The 16,316-nt window shown below is 37.3% G+C and overlaps 3 protein-coding genes across 6 annotated transcripts in view; 1 reads left to right on the top strand and 2 right to left on the bottom strand.

Moving 5' to 3' along the window:
* Positions 1-247: 247 nt before the first annotated feature.
* slc5a9 (solute carrier family 5 member 9) lies at positions 248-6,570 on the bottom strand. Its single transcript, XM_027166433.2, has 13 exons — positions 6,411-6,570; positions 6,213-6,284; positions 5,761-5,865; positions 5,096-5,260; positions 4,518-4,623; positions 4,358-4,438; positions 3,949-4,154; positions 3,609-3,744; positions 3,419-3,526; positions 2,417-2,567; positions 1,715-1,883; positions 1,349-1,564; positions 248-1,212 (listed from the first exon to the last, which is right to left on the bottom strand). Exons 1-13 carry the CDS (start codon positions 6,537-6,539, stop codon positions 883-885), a joined length of 1,974 nt encoding a protein of 657 aa, XP_027022234.1. The 5' UTR covers positions 6,540-6,570; the 3' UTR covers positions 248-882.
* Positions 6,571-7,430: 860 nt separating this feature from the next.
* Positions 7,431-10,242, bottom strand: mrpl55 (mitochondrial ribosomal protein L55). Of its 2 annotated transcripts, none has more exons than XM_027166449.2 (3): positions 10,203-10,242; positions 8,491-8,692; positions 7,431-7,692 (listed from the first exon to the last, which is right to left on the bottom strand). In XM_027166449.2, the coding sequence occupies exons 2-3, from the start codon at positions 8,674-8,676 to the stop codon at positions 7,540-7,542; spliced, it is 339 nt and encodes a 112-aa protein (XP_027022250.2). In that variant the 5' UTR covers positions 8,677-8,692; positions 10,203-10,242; the 3' UTR covers positions 7,431-7,539. The 2 variants fall into 2 exon arrangements, with proteins under 2 accessions (XP_027022250.2, XP_027022249.2); XM_027166448.2 differs by lacking the exon at positions 10,203-10,242 and adding an exon at positions 10,037-10,196.
* Positions 10,243-13,420: 3,178 nt separating this feature from the next.
* bcar3 (BCAR3 adaptor protein, NSP family member) overlaps positions 13,421-16,316 on the top strand; it is a 70,574-nt gene continuing 67,678 nt past the window's right edge. Inside the window, exons 1-2 of one of the 3 annotated variants that reach the window (XM_027166521.2) lie at positions 13,429-13,608; positions 14,890-14,981. The gene's annotated coding sequence lies outside the window, so the exon portion shown is untranslated. Of the gene's footprint in view, positions 13,609-14,889; positions 14,982-16,316 lie in introns of all 3 variants that reach the window. The other 2 variants (XM_027166523.2, XM_027166522.2) reach the window with 2 other exon arrangements.

Raw genomic sequence — 16,316 nt, 5'->3', positions numbered from 1 at the left:
GTGGATTAAAGCAAAAGCGCATCAGGGCAGATCAAGATCCGTGGGGCAACTTGTACAACGTGACGGGTGTGTCACATTGTGCATAATCAGCATGATGTGGCATAATCAGTAACAAACATGAAACTAGATCAGTATATTAGCAAAAACAGACGATTAAAAAGTCAATGTAGTGAACAGCCCAGAGGAAAATGTACATATAATGTAAATGTAAAATAAGTGTAACAAATATATAATAACATTACAGCAATGCAGCAAATCTTATCAGCTTTATTAACACTATTTATATGGTAACTTGTCAGGTCTAAGCATTAAATTGTACATTGTATGTTAAAGAATTTTATATAATCAAATGCCTGTAGGTCTTTTTTTAAGACATTTACTGAACAAACATGAAAGTTATAAATCTTTCTATAAAGAAATGATTAACTAATATGTTTAAACTTGTATAACAGAAAATCTTTAAATAAACCATATAGAGATTTAAACAATCATTTGCCTCTGTATCTGTCTAAACAATCAACCTATAGCTTGATTTATGAAGCACTGCTTTTGGATATTGTCCATTGTTTAAAAAACAACAGCAAAAAATATATAAATACAACGGAACTGAAGTGAAATGAATTAATTTAATTTCAACACCTGTTTGTTTGTTTGTTTGTTTTATTACTTCTGTAGATTGATTTTTTGTTATTATTTATTATTTAATGGGTTGGTTTTTAAAGATACTATAAAGTATTGGGTGTTTTTATTTATGTGTACAGTAGTTTTTATCAAATTCAAGTTACTTGGTACTCTGTTTATAGCCTCTGTTTATGGTTTATAGCTGATACCCATTTAAGATGAATGACATCCCTGAAGATATATGACAAATTGTGTTTTTCCTCAAGCAAAGTAGCCCCAAAGAAACACATTGGCAGTAAGTAGAATGATGGCATTGACATTGCAAACATTTCTCCAGAGCGATTCCTCCTCAATACTAGTCAGCTTTTTCTCCAAAGCCAGCTGTTCCTCTCTGCTTAGATCTGGTTTGGGAGCTTCAGAAAGTCCACATAGCCACATTCCCAATCGTCTCCACCACCCAGGCTTTTCTATGTTCTGGTCGGGGTTAGAACTAGGGTGAGAAGGTGCTGATGTGGGTGAGGATGCCCACAAGTCCTCCAGATCTACTCGTTCCTTCTTGCTATTTCTTGTCCACCAGGTTAGACGAATAAGCTGCAGAGATTTGGGTGTATTTATGAATTTAGCTTGATAAATGTCACAGATTAATATTAAGGTGAATTATATGGCACTATATCAATCAGTAAGATAAACCCAAGTGTGTGTATATGTGTAAGAGTGAATGCTTTACATGTTGCTCTGGAATGGGAGAAGTGCAAAGGCTGACTGCAGTAATGACCAATGCTGACAGTGCGAGCAGTATAAGAGCAAAGTACAGGTAATGCACATCTTTCAGTATGGCAGGTCTCATGTCCTCCTTGCCACAGGAAGGAGTATCATAGACAAACTCCATCACCATCCGCACAAGCCCAACCACCAAACCCACCATCAGCCCCCAGAACGCTCCCTAGACCGTTAAACAGACAACTATGATTAGCAAGCACAATTCAACCTGAAAAAGTAGCTTCAAACCATGAAAACAGTCTAAGGTTATGATAGGCTTAATAAGGACCAAACACAAGACTCATCAGAACAGTAACAGTGAAAGGTTTCTCACTTGCTCATTCACACGACTCCAGAAGATGGCCATCACGAAGACGGCAGTGATCGGAGGGGCCAAGTAACTGGTTATGGACTGAATGTAGTCAAAGAGCTGCCCACTGTTGGCTGACTGAATAATTGGAATCCATAAGATGCTCAGGACCACCAAGAATAAAATGAATACCCTGTTAATCAAATCAGAACAATCTGTCAAATAATAAGCATGAGTGTTATGTGGATCTTGGAAAAGTATCCCAATGTAGGGTACGGAAGTTGTATGAACAACTGAATTTAACAAAATGGAAAATGTTTTATATCAAGTTTAATAACTGATTCATTCACAGCATACTAAAATAGTTTTGGAATTTACTGTCTCCAATCTTAAACAAAGAACTAATAATTGCTGTGTACATGAACCTTATTAAAAGGTTATTATGCAACTCCTAAACAAGGTGAACAAGGTCTGCATGTCATACATTCCTTCATTTTCATTTTCATTTTTTACTTATTGTGGAAATCAGGATAAAATGATTTCAATCTCAGACATACATTATTATGCAAAACACAAACATGATTATTTTTCTTTAGAGAGTAACTGAAAATGATAAACCTCTGTCATTACACAGCTGTATGGATTATTGGAGCTCGAGGAAGCTGCATGTAAGTGTTTTACATCTTGGTGTATGATGCAAAATTGCCAGAAGGGCAATGCTTTTACCTGCCCACAACCATGAGCTCCTTTTCGGATGCCTGCCGTCTCATACGCAGCCAAATGTCCATCGTGAAGAGAGTGCTACTGCTGTTAAATATAGAGGTAAGGGAGGACATGAGAGCAGCCATCATCACGGCAATCATCAGGCCTCGCATACCTGCAGAGAAAATGAAGGAATGTATGACACGCAGTTCACCTTGTTTAGGAGTTGCAAAATAACCTTTTAATAATTTCCATGTACACAGCATAAATTAGTTCTTTGTTTCAAGATAAAAATACAAAAATAAGGAAATGTTTTTTGTTGTTGTTTAATTTGTGTTTTTCCTCAACACATAAAATAGACATTCATTTTTTTCATTGAAGTATTTAAAAAAAACCACTGAATAATTAAGTAATAAGTCATTTAAAATTGGTTTTAACCACACGAGGTCTAGAAATCAAATATTCATGAATTCAGTTATGAAAATACGCTTACTGCAGTACATTTCAGTATTTCAGAGTACTTTTTTGTTTAGATAAAACAAAATGGCATCAAGTTATGCAAAAATGAATTTGAGGTGATTAATATATTCTTAAATGACAGCTGCCATATCATGCTTCTTATCACTCACCTGCTTGCAATTATTAAAAGGTATGTATTGATAAAAATCATCCGTACATGAAGCATAACAGCATTCTTTAATCTGTCATTCTTGCTACTAGCTAGACAGTAATTGTTGTGTAAATACACCCCAGGGACTTTCCAGTTCATTCATTACAATGAAGCTAAAATTAAAATTGCATAATAATGATCTGAGAATTGAAATAATATAAAATCGCATATTTACTAAAAAATTTATTCCACAGTTATGAAACATATTGCAGTGTAAAATATTACTGTCTTATTATCTCAGAATTATTCCACATGCCACTATTTTACCTATTGTACACTATTATTACTGATAGCTATACAGCACTTTAAATGCACAGATCATCTTTAATAACGGGTAAAAAGGACAGCAGTCATACCTACTGGCATTAACTCCATCACAAGTTTAGGATAGGCGATGTTAGAACAGCCCACAGCAGCTCCACATATCTTAAAGCACTCATCAGGATCCACACATCCCACTTCATCTGTTCCAGATAAATGCATGTGAGTTTCATGTTATCTTGGAGAAGATATCTGACACAATGCACTTGAGATGGTTTGACCTGCCTGGGTAGAGCACTCTGCTGATCATCCCTGGCATGACGATAAAGAACATTGGGAGGATCTTTAGGTAGCCACCCAGCACTGAGCCTCCTTTAGCATGCGACAGGTTTTTAGCAGAGAGTGACCTCTGCACTATTACCTGCAAAACACCAATGTGCAGCAGCAGAAAGCAAAGGTATGTCAAGAGTAACTTTAAACTTAATTACATTTAGCTATAAGCTGGTATCTGGTTAGATGTTTATGCAGGAAATGTGAAAAAGTGGTTCTCATTTATCCAGCCCTGTTTTTAAATCCAAAACCCAGTTCCATTAATCAGTATTGCCTGATATTGACACAGAGTTACCTGGTCAGTGCACCACACCCACATAGCCAGCACGGTGAGCCCGAATATCAGGCCTGGCCACGGCAGATCACCACTGACTGGGTCCCTGAAGATGTGGAAGGCATCAGGGCGAGGGAGGTGACATGTGGTGTTCGGAACCGTGAGAGCAGGTACAGCTTTGCCATACTGCTCCAGCAAGCCCTCATACCAGCCCACTTTATTAAATGCTGACAGGGAAAGAACATACAGGAGAAAAAATCGCTTTACCACTGAACAGTATAATACAAAGCACTGATACTCCTTAAAGAAAACTACCACATTGATGTTGCTGCATGCTGTGACTGTGCTAGAAAGCCTTGTGATCAATCAGGTCAGAGAATTTGCCAGCACTGTGGTATAACTAAAACAATATTATACTTTATATAGTTACCTATGAACATGAGAGCAAATGCTCCAACAACCATGATGACAGTCTGCAGTGCATCAGTGTAAATCACTGCTGTCAAACCACCTGCAGCAGAACATCTGCAGTCAGTCAACAATCATGTGCAGAACAGGAATTCAGTTAGAGGGCAAGTGGTATTTATTACCAGCAATAGTATAGAGTGCTGTGACTGCAAGCAGCACTACAGTGGAGAGGTACAGGTCCCATCCCAGTGACACCTGAATGAACAGAGCTCCAGAGAAAATGTCTGTCTGGAAAAAGCAAGGCAAACAAGTCAGGGTGCAAATGTGAGGGGTTCTTATACATCTAATACTTTTGTAAATAAATGCTTCAAATTTATGAAATTTCAAAAGATATTATGGGGATGCTAATAAAAATACAATAATACAATATTACAATAGTAATATTATTAATAATATGAATATTAGAGGAATTATGATAGACTACTAAATTGTATTCAAGGCAGCCTCCTAAATCAAACAACAGCAAAAAAACCTCAGCGTAAACTATTTTTGCTGCTATTCCAACTTGAACTACATGCTTGATAGTATCCTTAGACCTTGATTTATTTATACTAACATGAGGACGTGTTGTAGATTGCAAGTAGTAGTGTAAATGCATTTTATAAATCACTACTTATAAATCTACCTGCTTATATCCGTAAGTGTAAACTAAATGTAAATCACTGTTGTTTAATGATCATTATGTGCTTCAGCTTATTACTGATATCTTGGTGAAGATGTAGAGAATGAGAGACAGGACACTCATGTAGATCCGAATTCGCTGGCCTCCAAACCGCTTCCTGAGATATTCGGGCATGGTGACGACTCCAGCAGAAATGTACACAGGCACGAAGATCCATCCCAAAGCAATGAGGACCCATACAGCCTTACATAAACAGAACAACATTTTCTACACACCACACACTTGACTTCTTTGTATTAAGTGTCTATTGTGTGAAAATATTTGCAATTTTGTTTTTTTTTTAAATATATAAACCATAAATACAGTCACCAAAATGTCGTGGAAATTATTTGTATTTACTTTCTTACTTTCTCTTGGTTACATGACTATTTAATACCCCACAGTTATTAAATATCACACATCCCTCAAGTTGTTAAGTAGCTCAGAATGGACATCAAGTTCAGTTTGATGTCCTTTTTGATGCCACAGTCAGAATAGTGTTTACATTTAAATGCATCTTTTTTTTTTTTTTTTGCTTTACATTTAACCAGATTTTAAAAATGCTAACATATCCAGCTGCTTGAAATATGTGCAAAACTGTCTGTAATTTACTGAACTCTACATTGTAGAGAATGTCACTGTTTCATGGATTTTCCCAGGCTGCTAAACAATTACTTTCTAAAGTAAAAATATTCCGGACTTACATTCCACTCAAATCCCCCAACAGCGAGTCCCCCTGCTGCCCCAGTGCCTGCTAATCCAACGAACAAGCCACTGCCAACATTACTGGACATCAAAGAAGCTCCAATCTATCAGAATAATAATAATTAAAAAAAAAAAAAACAAAAAAAAACAAAGAAAAATTCATAGGTTCAAAATCATGAATAAAAAGCAGTTTGTCCAACCATCTCTCTATCTGAGCAATATATATAATGGAATATCTTTGTTTTGCTAATAGCTTTCTGTATGTGCACCATTTTAAAATCTGACAGGAAATAGTTTTATCTCCAGCTTTATCTTTTATTACTTCTATCTTACTTTCAAATGGTCATGTCAGATTAGAAGTAATAAAGCAGCTGATGCACATACAGTTTATAGTACTTTTAAATATTCAGATAAAAGGACTGTAAATTGTTACAAACTCATAAAAACTCACTGGCCACCATGTCATGGATCTGCCTGCTAGGAAGTATCCTCCAACAGTTCCCCTGTTGGCTCTGACAGACGACTTAAAAATGAATATCACTCATTAGCTGCTACATCATCAGTTAAAGAGAAAAGTTCATAAAAGACACAGTTGCTGACTTAATTGCACTCCGCAATAAAAAAAAAAGACTATAAACTCTTAACGTACCCATATTCCCACTGCTAGCACAAATATAAAGTAGACCACCACAACCACAATATCAGCGATCTCCAGTGTAAACTTTCCATTCTGTTCTGGCTCGGCTGTGCCTGTAACCAGCTCAGGTGCCGATGTCATTTTAAAAAGTGCTATAGACAAAGAGTGTGAACTTTGAGGCTAGTGCTGATTCGGTGAATGATTAATCAAAAAATGTTGAGACTTCAGCGTATTAGTAATATATAAACCAGAAGCACAGGTGAGAAAACCCTCACACCAGGATGTAGAGTACAGACAACAGCATCAAAACACTTACTGTACCAGCCCATATACCAGGGTAATATCAGGACTTACTAAAGAAATCATTTAAAATGCTTTATCAATGCAATATCGCAGGTCAAATCTGACCAAAAGACATTTGATTAGAACACAACAAAACCAACTCTCTATTTAGACTCTACAGAAATAAATGCAGTAGTCACACTGATAGTTTTTTGGTAGTGTTAACAAAAAGAATAGAAACTACCTCATCCTATACAAGCAACATTGGGCTTTTGGGACATTGGAGGAAACCAGAGAACCCAGAAGAAACCTACCTGGGCAGCTGGTACAGCACTCTCAGATACTCAACACACAAAATGCCCTGAGCTCTGGATCGACCCTGGAGCTGTGAGGTGAAAACACAACCTCCTGCACCACTGTGCTGCCCTCACATCAAAACTGTGGCATTTAATACAGTATATGATTTACTGTGGTGTTGCTTGTGATGGACAGATATGCAAACAGAACTTAATTGGACAAATTGGATTTTAGATATTCCAGATTAGGTCCTGTAATTCTGTCAGAAAGTGTTGTGTCATTTACAGCATATTGATATCATATGATACATTCTAAGAGCTTTGGTGGAATACTTTGTTTAGAGATTTATTAGCACTTTACATCATTCAACATCATTACACACACACACACACACACACACCCCACACACACACACATATATATATAGGCAGCAAAATGAGATAAAAAGAGACATTAACTTTTATGAACCTTTATTGATTTGATAATAAAAAAAAAAGGAACAATAGTGTAAGTTCTGTTCATGTAAAACTGTAAATTTGCTGACTGAAGAAAGCTGATCTGTTTATGTTTTCTTCCAGAACTTGCTGTAGTCCTCCAGTTTAAAGTCATCCTCAAACTCATCATCCTTTCTTTTAGCCATGTCCTTCTTAGGATCCCTCTTTCGCATCCTTGCCTTTCTCTCCTCCTCTGACAGACTTGTAATGTCCACAGGCATCTGAAACACATGACAGAAAATTGGACAATATATACAATTCAATAGAAAGTTTGTATACCTTTCTCCTTCAAAAATTAATGACATTAAATATCCTTCATCAAAAGGAAGAAAAATGGTAAAATCATAAGATCTTAATAAGAACATAATATTGTAATGAGATACTAACAGTGACATGAATCTACATAACAGTAATATTTATATTTATTCATTATATAAAACAAACTTTTATCCATAATTTTAAGAGCTACTGCTGTCTGTTTGTATGTGTGTAAATTTCTCTGGTAGTTAAAACATTCGCAGGATTTTCTGTTTTTTGGGCATGTGATCTTGCCTTTAACCATTTAAAACCTTAAACCTTGTTTAAACATTATAAATTATTTAAATATTTATTTAAACCTTAAATAAATGTGCTGCCAATTTAGACACTTTAACAAAGCCCACTTTAAAGATATTAAATAGTGTGTCAAAGGGATACAAACTTTTGAACTTGTTACCAAACTACAAACTGAATAAAACTGGTATATAATATGAATTATTATTATATTTTTCTCCACGCAGACTCCGAGTGGCTGCAATAATTTAACAGTGTGGTAGCCTAATGGTTAATGTGTTTGTCTACTAATCAGAAGGGATCCATTCAAGGAATTCAGGGTCCACCAAGCTACCACTGCTGGGCCCCTGAGCAAGACCCTTAACCCTCAATTGCTGAGTTGTATAAACTAAAAATGTAAGCTGCTCTGGATAAGGGTGTTTGTCAAATGGTGTAATCGAAATGTAAAATTAAGCCACTGCACTAACCATTATAATCCTCCGAGGTTCTTTGTATCTGATATTAATGGTGGAGCCATCAGGACGCACGAGCAACACCGGGTACATGCGCTCGTATTTCTGTCTGCTACAGCGAACCACAGAAGATTTGTTTGAGTTTGACTGAGTGCCTGTGGTGTGAAACGAAGACATGGCAAGCAAACATCTCTGAGACATCACTTCCTGGAGACACCTAAAGTGAATGAAATAACACAATTAAACAAACATACAGAGAAAGAAAACATGAGCATGTGAATGGGACATTGGTGTTATTAATGCAGAGAGAATGTACTAAAGTGGATAAATAATTCCAGCTTAATGATTTTAACATAGTATACTGTCTAAACTGTGTGCATGTAGTTGCCTTATTTGTATACTGTATGACCTGGGACAACCCTATTAAAATAATTAATATAATTATATTATTATATTCTATATTTAAATAGAATAATCAATCAATACATTGATTATTTTGCTATTTTGCTTTTACATTCCTCTCAAACCACAGCAATTTATAAAAGATTGACAAATTTTACTTTATTTGCTTGCTTTTACACAACATTTACTGTATATTAAGTTATGTAACATTTAATTATTTAAAATGTCCACAAAACAAATTAGTTCTTGCTACAGTCCAGTCAATAGCAGCTAGATCTAAATTAGAATCACTTTATCCACAGCATGCACTCCATGAGCACTTTATTAGGAACACTGTACTTATTCTCTCACTTTGCTTTAAAAACAGCTGCAATTCCTCATGGCATGGATTTTTCAGGATCCCTTCATGCAGTTTGCTTTGTGTCATGATGCACGGTCACACTCAAAGTAGCCATCAGAAGATGTGGCAATGAACTGATGCATTCTGTGCCCATCAAGTGAATAAATTGTGCCAAGAAAACATTCCCCACACGATTACACCACCTCCACCTGCCAGGACTGTCGACACATTGGTGGTTGGCTACAAGGATTCATGCCTTTGGTGCCAAATTCTGACCATATTGTTTATGTCTCATCAGATATTTAGATTCTTCAGTTCAGTCTAGTTTTTCAGTTTTCAACTGTCCAGTGGTGAGTCTGTGTCCTCTGTGTACATGGAATGGAGATGCTTTTCTGCTCACCACAATTGTGCATAGTTACTGTTTCCTTGTTGGCTAAACTGCTGCTTACTGGATATTTTTCTATTGTTCTAACTCTAGAAACTGCTGTCTGTAAAAATCCCAGCAGATCAGTAGTTATAGAAATACTCAAACCAGCCTGTCTGGCACCAATAATCAAGCTACAGTTCACTAAGATGTCATTAGCTGAAGCTGCCAGTCAGAATCTGTATGATTTTCTGTCTTGTTCTGCTGCAACATTGCTGGTTAAATAATTGCATGAATAGGTGTAACTGAAGTTAAGAAAGTTAAGTATTGGGGTCCATTTAAACTGCGATCTTCAGCTGTACAGCTGATTGTTACTCTGTCACTGACACTGATGTGTTGTTAGCACACCTGTGCTAAGCTAAGCTAAAAGCAGTGTCCTGCGTTTTATTACTCACCTGAACACACTCCGATGACACGTCTTTATTTTATTCAGAGCCATATTTATAAAATAACACGCACCTTTTACCTTCTACATGTACAAAAAAAAACTTAGAAATCCATACAGAGGATGGATAAAAGGTCAACATACACGCGAATGTGAGGTGTTCGCAGAATCCCTACCGTGCAGAAACAGTAGTATGGCGCTACTTGGTTCCTACGTCATCATCAATGCGCGTTGTATTCTTATTGTCTGCTTAATGAACAAAATAAACAAAATCAATGTGCGTTTAAAAAACAACAACAACAACAACACATATTTGCACACTGACATAGTACTATTACAGAAATATGAGTACTATTTAGAAATGCACTAGGCTTTTGTGACACAGAAATCAAAAGCAAATAATGAAGATAAAGCTCAAAATTGAGTCACTACTCGGTGAAATATTATTCCAATCATTTTCGTTATGCTAACAGCCCATACTAGTGATGTGCTAGAACTTAAACTATTTGGCTGCGAAATGTTTATCTTTGTTATCCACTAGAGGGCGCAAAAAACGCTTAATAAGAACAGATGCAAGCTAGTGGTCTCTGTTAGGAATGTTAGAAAACCTTTTCAGTACAAAACAATCTACATAAAAAAGCCCAAACGTTTTCGACTCAATAACTTTGACTAGTTAAACTGTGTGTATGTTGTTTTGGTAGGGAAAAGAATGGTGTTTGAGCTGCAGGGGGTTTTGTCTTTCTTTTAAAACACAAATAAAGCATGCATGTTTGCACACTATATGCAAACTCTGTGTGAAAAATATATTCTTTTATGCTTTGTAAAAAAAAAATTATACAAAAAACAGATGTATGTGTGTTTATGATACAAGCAAAATAAAACAGTCAAATTAAAATGATGCCTTAATCTTTTTTCTTTCATTTCTTTGATTTTTTTCCACCTCAATTTCAAAGGACGCGTGTAATTTCAGAGGACACATGTAATTTCAGAGGGCATTTCCTGGGCAATGGAGAAGCTCTATTTACTTTGATGCCCATTTCTCTTTTGTCATGGCTCAAGCCAAACTTCTGTGAAGCCACGTTCGAATGAATCAGTGACCTTACTCTGGCTTCAATTTGTCATCAGGATAATTTATCATTGTTCCATGAAATAGTGTGCAGTCTCAGTTTCAGCGGGTTTTGGCAGCAGGGGGTTTAGAGAGGCTTGGCCATCAGGCAGGTGAGTGCATGTGATAAATGATGGCTGTAGGGGAAAAGGGACATGGCCTGTAACTCACAGATGGTGGACAAGGAACAGAAAGACAAGGGGATGAGGATAAACTTCACAGTGATTTTTCCCCACTTTTTTCTGTCAGTATGACTTAAGTCTTTTTCTATGTGAGAGACAGATACTCTGAAAATTAAATTTACTTTGATTTCAAAACATTCCATAAACAACACAAATTAGAGACATTGTAAAAGCAAAACAGGTATCACAAAATGTTTCGAACTGATGGTGCAGATATGTGTGAAAAGAGATGTGTGTATTTTATGGGACAGTGCAGTTTTCTCATGGTGCAGCATTTCACTAGGAGCTTGTCTGGGCAGGGAGATCCATGGGCAACTACACACACACACACACACACACACACACACACACACACACACACACACACACACACACACACACACACACACACACACACACACACACACACACACACACACACACACACACACACATGCTAGAGCATTAAGTGAGCATTATAGTGACATACAGTTCTATGAGCATTCTTCTTATGCTACTTATTATTAGGTATCCAGATTCTGGGACCCTTTAGCAGCACTCACACAAGTTCCAAATGGCTGAAGTAAAAAGCAGAACTTACAGCAGGTCCTGTGCAGTAAGTGGGTGCTTTTTTCTCCTACTCCAGTATAGAAAAATGTACCAGCAACAATATGACATTTGTGTTGCATCTCACTGGATCCTTTGTGAGGCTATTTGCACACACTCCCTCTCTCTCTCCATCTCTCTCTCTCTCTCTCTCTCTCTCTCTCTCTCTCTCTCTCTCTCTCTCTCTCTCTCTCTCTCTCCATCTCTCTCTCTCTCTCTCTCTCTCTCTCTCTCTATCTCTCTCTCTCACACACACACACACACACACACACACACACACACACACACACACACACACACACACACACACACACACACACACACACACACACACACACACACACACACACAGTAGAGACACTATGCCTTTGCCACTCATGTCATCTACTACAGGCAGTGCATCAATATTTGCAGCTCCAATTAGGACATGCTGTAGAAGAGAAACGCCTGCTTTTGTGCTCATTGTACAGTTATTGTGCTCCCATGAAGCTGTTTGTAAATGCCTGGGATCAGAGGAATGCAAAGGTGCGACACTACTCACTCTCATCTTTTAACATGAGGGACAGACTTCCTAAATTATGCATTTTCCTAAAATAAGAATGCCAGCTGCTGCATTTTTTTTTAGACTTGATACACTGTCACACTGTCACACTAATGTTCTCGACATTAGTTTCCCCCTGGGTGCTTTGGGTTCCTTCCATAACAATGCTGCAAGCTGAATTGGCAAACATGAATGTGTGTGTGTGTGTGTGTGTGTGTGTGTGTGTGTGTGTGTGTGTGTGTGTGTGTGTGTGTGTGTGTGTGTGTGTGTGTGTGTGTTTGTACACTGCCTTGCTTTGTGGTGGACTGGCATCCCATCCATGGTATATTCCCACCTCATGACTCTGGCTTAGGCACTGGATATCCCATGACCCTGAAGATGAAGAGATCTATATATACACTATACATGTGCATGCACATCTTCTCTGTATAAATCCCAATTGTACATCCACTTGTACATCACATAAATATTTTTAACTTGACGGATTTCATGCATCAAAAAAACAACAACATGATGGTCATCTAACAGGCTCCACATAATTTACAGAATTCAGAGAAAATCAAAGCACATTTATTTATTCATTTAGCTTTGTAGGAGAATATGCATTGCTTATTGAACTGCAAATGTATTGATTCGTTTCTACACTGACACACTATTACTGGCACCATTCAAATAAACAGATATTCATATTTAGTTATTTTACATTACTTTATTGGCAACCTAGATTGACAGTAAGATATAATACAGCCTACAATATTGTTTTTTTTCCCAGTGCATATACTGCATATTGCTTTATAATGAAACCAAACAACATCCTAATTAAATATCAATAATTACAGCTGAATACATCTACAGTAAGCAGTTTCGCAGTGCATGGCACACACACACACACACGCGCGCGGTCACCGCGCAAGCTCAACAAGCGTGTTCAACCGTATCGTGCGCGCGTGAAGGGTCGCAGGCGGCGCTGTGGAGGAGTGCACGTGCAGCATCTCTGCCTCTGCCCTATTCAGGTGACTAGGGAACAGCGAGCATCATGATGATGAACCGACACCTCGCTGTGTTGTGGCTGAATGATTGACTGCAGCAAAGGAAGCAGATTTCGGTGCAACGGAGTAACCGAGTTTCGGGTTGGATCCAGTCTGCATCAGTGTGCGCAGAGCATCACAGTAAGTTTAGCAAAAACTAACTTCTTTTTAATATAATCTCTTTCCCTCACCTCATTGCATCAGTTTATACTAAGATATTCATTGCATATTGCATGATCTCACACAATAATAACTGCACTGCATTTCAGGACTGCAAACTCCATATCAGTAATGGCTTCAGTTTAATAACGTCTGCGTGCCATATCAGCATTGATAGTAAATTGCATTAAGTAAAGATTGTGTTGAAAAGCAGCATTAAGTTTTACAGGTACGGTGTAAGTATTGCATTTGAATACTTCTGACTGAGATGCATATTTGTGTTTGATCTAAAATTAAATGAAGGATTTGAACCACATAATGCTTGACACACTTTCTGACTAGATACAGTATGTTGCTTGATTCTCAAAGAAACATATTTATGCCAAGTTATAATTAATGACAGAGAAACACTACATTTTGTATCCAAACAGTGCATGACTAGACTTGAGATTTCTGCATAGCTGTATTTATTACAGTGGTTGTGCTTGTAAGAAATGTAATGTAGGATTTGGAGTATGTTACAGTGTACTCAGGATAGAAATGATATGCCTCTGATAGAGTTTCAGAGTAACGGGAAATGGCCACTCGCTCTTCTCGTGTTGAGTGATTATTGACTCATGGGTCATAAAGAGGGTTAAAATATTTACCTCCGTAGCTTATGTGTATGTAAAAAAAAAAAAGCTATGTTTTTTTTTACATAACCCAATGGCGGAACCCCATGTGCCCTTGATCAAAGTTCTTCTGGCAATGGATCTTGACTGCAGTAATGCCCCATTGCTTTAAAAAGCTTCCATTACAGAAATGACAATCTGTCTGGCCAAGTGACCAGGACTTTTTGAACTTGATCCGAGTTCAGTTTAGACTGGCTTCCAATCTCTAAGGAGCATGTGCAGGACAGGTAGATAGAGAGACATTTGTTGCACTCGGTTGCAATTTGGGGTTATAATGGTGTGGCAAGGTAGAGATATGGAGCGAGACATGAGGTGTATTTAGGCTTCAGTCTTACCACAACAATAAGGCATGCTGGCAGCATTTCCATTTAGTCTCTTTCATCATGCCAAAACCCCAGCACAGTCATGCACACCCAATATGCAATCACAGGCTCAGCAGGTCTTGATATATTGTTTTCTACTGAGAGATATTGGACAGAGAACAAAAGAGTGCAATAACTTGTGTGTGGTGAGAGAAGATTAACACTGGTTAATACACTCTATTGTAGGATACTTAGGTTTAGGTCTTGATCTGATCGTTACCTTTTTCCAGCCCTAACATATCATGGACTGGCTCATGGTGGTTCCAGATGATATCCTGAGACCAATGCACAAGGATGGGATTCCAGTCCACTGCAGGTCTTGGTGTGTATACATATTTGTAGAGGCTTATTTTTGACTTCTAATCTACCTGCTGGCATGTTTTAGAGAGGTGAGAGGAAACAGGAGAACCTGATGGAATTCCGGGTGGACATGGGGAGAACACTGAAACATCAGTGTTAGTATCAGTTAGAAATTAGAACTCACGATCAGGACCAGATACCGTGGATACAGCATGATTAATTTTTATATTTTAAAATACAAAGAGTAATGTAAAAATGTTATATTAATTTTAGTAATAGTTATCTAACTGAAAGACGCAATTGGTTGATTGGACAGAAGCAACAATTGTTTGATTAGATAGCTTATCCATCTTGCTTTAACTGAATTGATCCTGTCTGTCTTCGTGTGAACTGTGAACACTGAATGCCAATAAAAACAATTAAAACAATTAATGCAATAACTGTATGATGGATATTGCCCTGAGTCAAAACCCAGCCAGAGAATTAGTGCTAAACAAGTTAACCAGTTGCTTTAACAACAGAACAGAACAACCAATTAAATTTCCTGGAATAATAATAATTCTACTTTATATTGACTATAAACCATGAAGTAGTCTGGTATTTATTAAAGTTTCATAAAAACATTGGGTTTCCTCATTTCCTGCCACTTCCCAAAAAATACATGCCAGTAGGTGGTTTAGTGACACTAAATAGTAACTACTTGTGAAAAAGTGTGTATAGGTGTGGCCTGTGAAGATCTGGCATCCCACCCAGAGTGTATTCCTGTGCTATGCCTATTCTTTGGCATACATTTTGATTACCATGTCTTTAAATGTCATGTTCCCATGTTGTGCATTTTTTAATGAACACGGACACATTCTCAAGAAAAGAAAATGAAATTGATCTCTAGTTCACAGGAAATGATTTCGTTCATAGTTTCTTCTGTAATTAAGCTTATGATATGAGTTAGTCGAATGAATAGCCTTTTTTATTTTTATTTTGCATTGTGTCACAAAGATCTATCAGATTTAAGCAGCAGTAGAAAAGGCTATTGAGAACAATGGACCAGACTAATGTAATTGTTTCTAAAGTAATTTGCATTTTTAAGATTTTAATTCGTCTCACCACCATATACGCATAATCTAAATATAACCTATTATCTAAAGTCCCTTCTTAGAGGCAGAGTGTGACATCTGTACATAAACAGTGATTATACTTTAATTAGTGTTTGAACATAACAAGACACAGGAATACTTACTGTAACATCTCCTGTATATTGTGTGTAACATTCTCTACCATGCACCCTTTGAACCTGGGGCCTCTTGCCAGTATTTACTGTAACCTGGACAGCTGCAGTAGCAGAAGAATCTGGCACCAT

Source organism: Tachysurus fulvidraco, chromosome 14 (assembly GCF_022655615.1).
Source record: "Tachysurus fulvidraco isolate hzauxx_2018 chromosome 14, HZAU_PFXX_2.0, whole genome shotgun sequence".
Classification (NCBI taxonomy): domain Eukaryota; kingdom Metazoa; phylum Chordata; class Actinopteri; order Siluriformes; family Bagridae; genus Tachysurus; species Tachysurus fulvidraco.
The sequence above is the reverse complement of the archived record's forward strand: the minus strand, read 5'-3'. Positions and strand labels throughout refer to the sequence as shown.

What these genes read in the sequence shown, in the direction of transcription:
- slc5a9 (XM_027166433.2), bottom strand. Translation starts at nt 6,539, where the DNA reads ATGACATCGGCACCTGAGCTGGTTACAGGCACAGCCGAGCCAGAACAG. An exon ending in AGCACTCTATACTATTGCTG is followed by an intron (nt 4,439 to 4,517) that starts GTAATAAATACC and finishes GTTCTGCTGCAG; the next exon opens with GTGGTTTGACAGCAGTGATT. An exon ending in CTCCCATTCCAGAGCAACAT is followed by an intron (nt 1,213 to 1,348) that starts GTAAAGCATTCA and finishes AAATCTCTGCAG; the next exon opens with CTTATTCGTCTAACCTGGTG.
- mrpl55 (XM_027166448.2), bottom strand. Translation starts at nt 10,080, where the DNA reads ATGGCTCTGAATAAAATAAAGACGTGTCATCGGAGTGTGTTCAG. An exon ending in TGTCATCGGAGTGTGTTCAG is followed by an intron (nt 8,693 to 10,036) that starts GTGAGTAATAAA and finishes CATTCACTTTAG; the next exon opens with GTGTCTCCAGGAAGTGATGT. An exon ending in AACCTCGGAGGATTATAATG is followed by an intron (nt 7,693 to 8,490) that starts GTTAGTGCAGTG and finishes CATGTGTTTCAG; the next exon opens with ATGCCTGTGGACATTACAAG.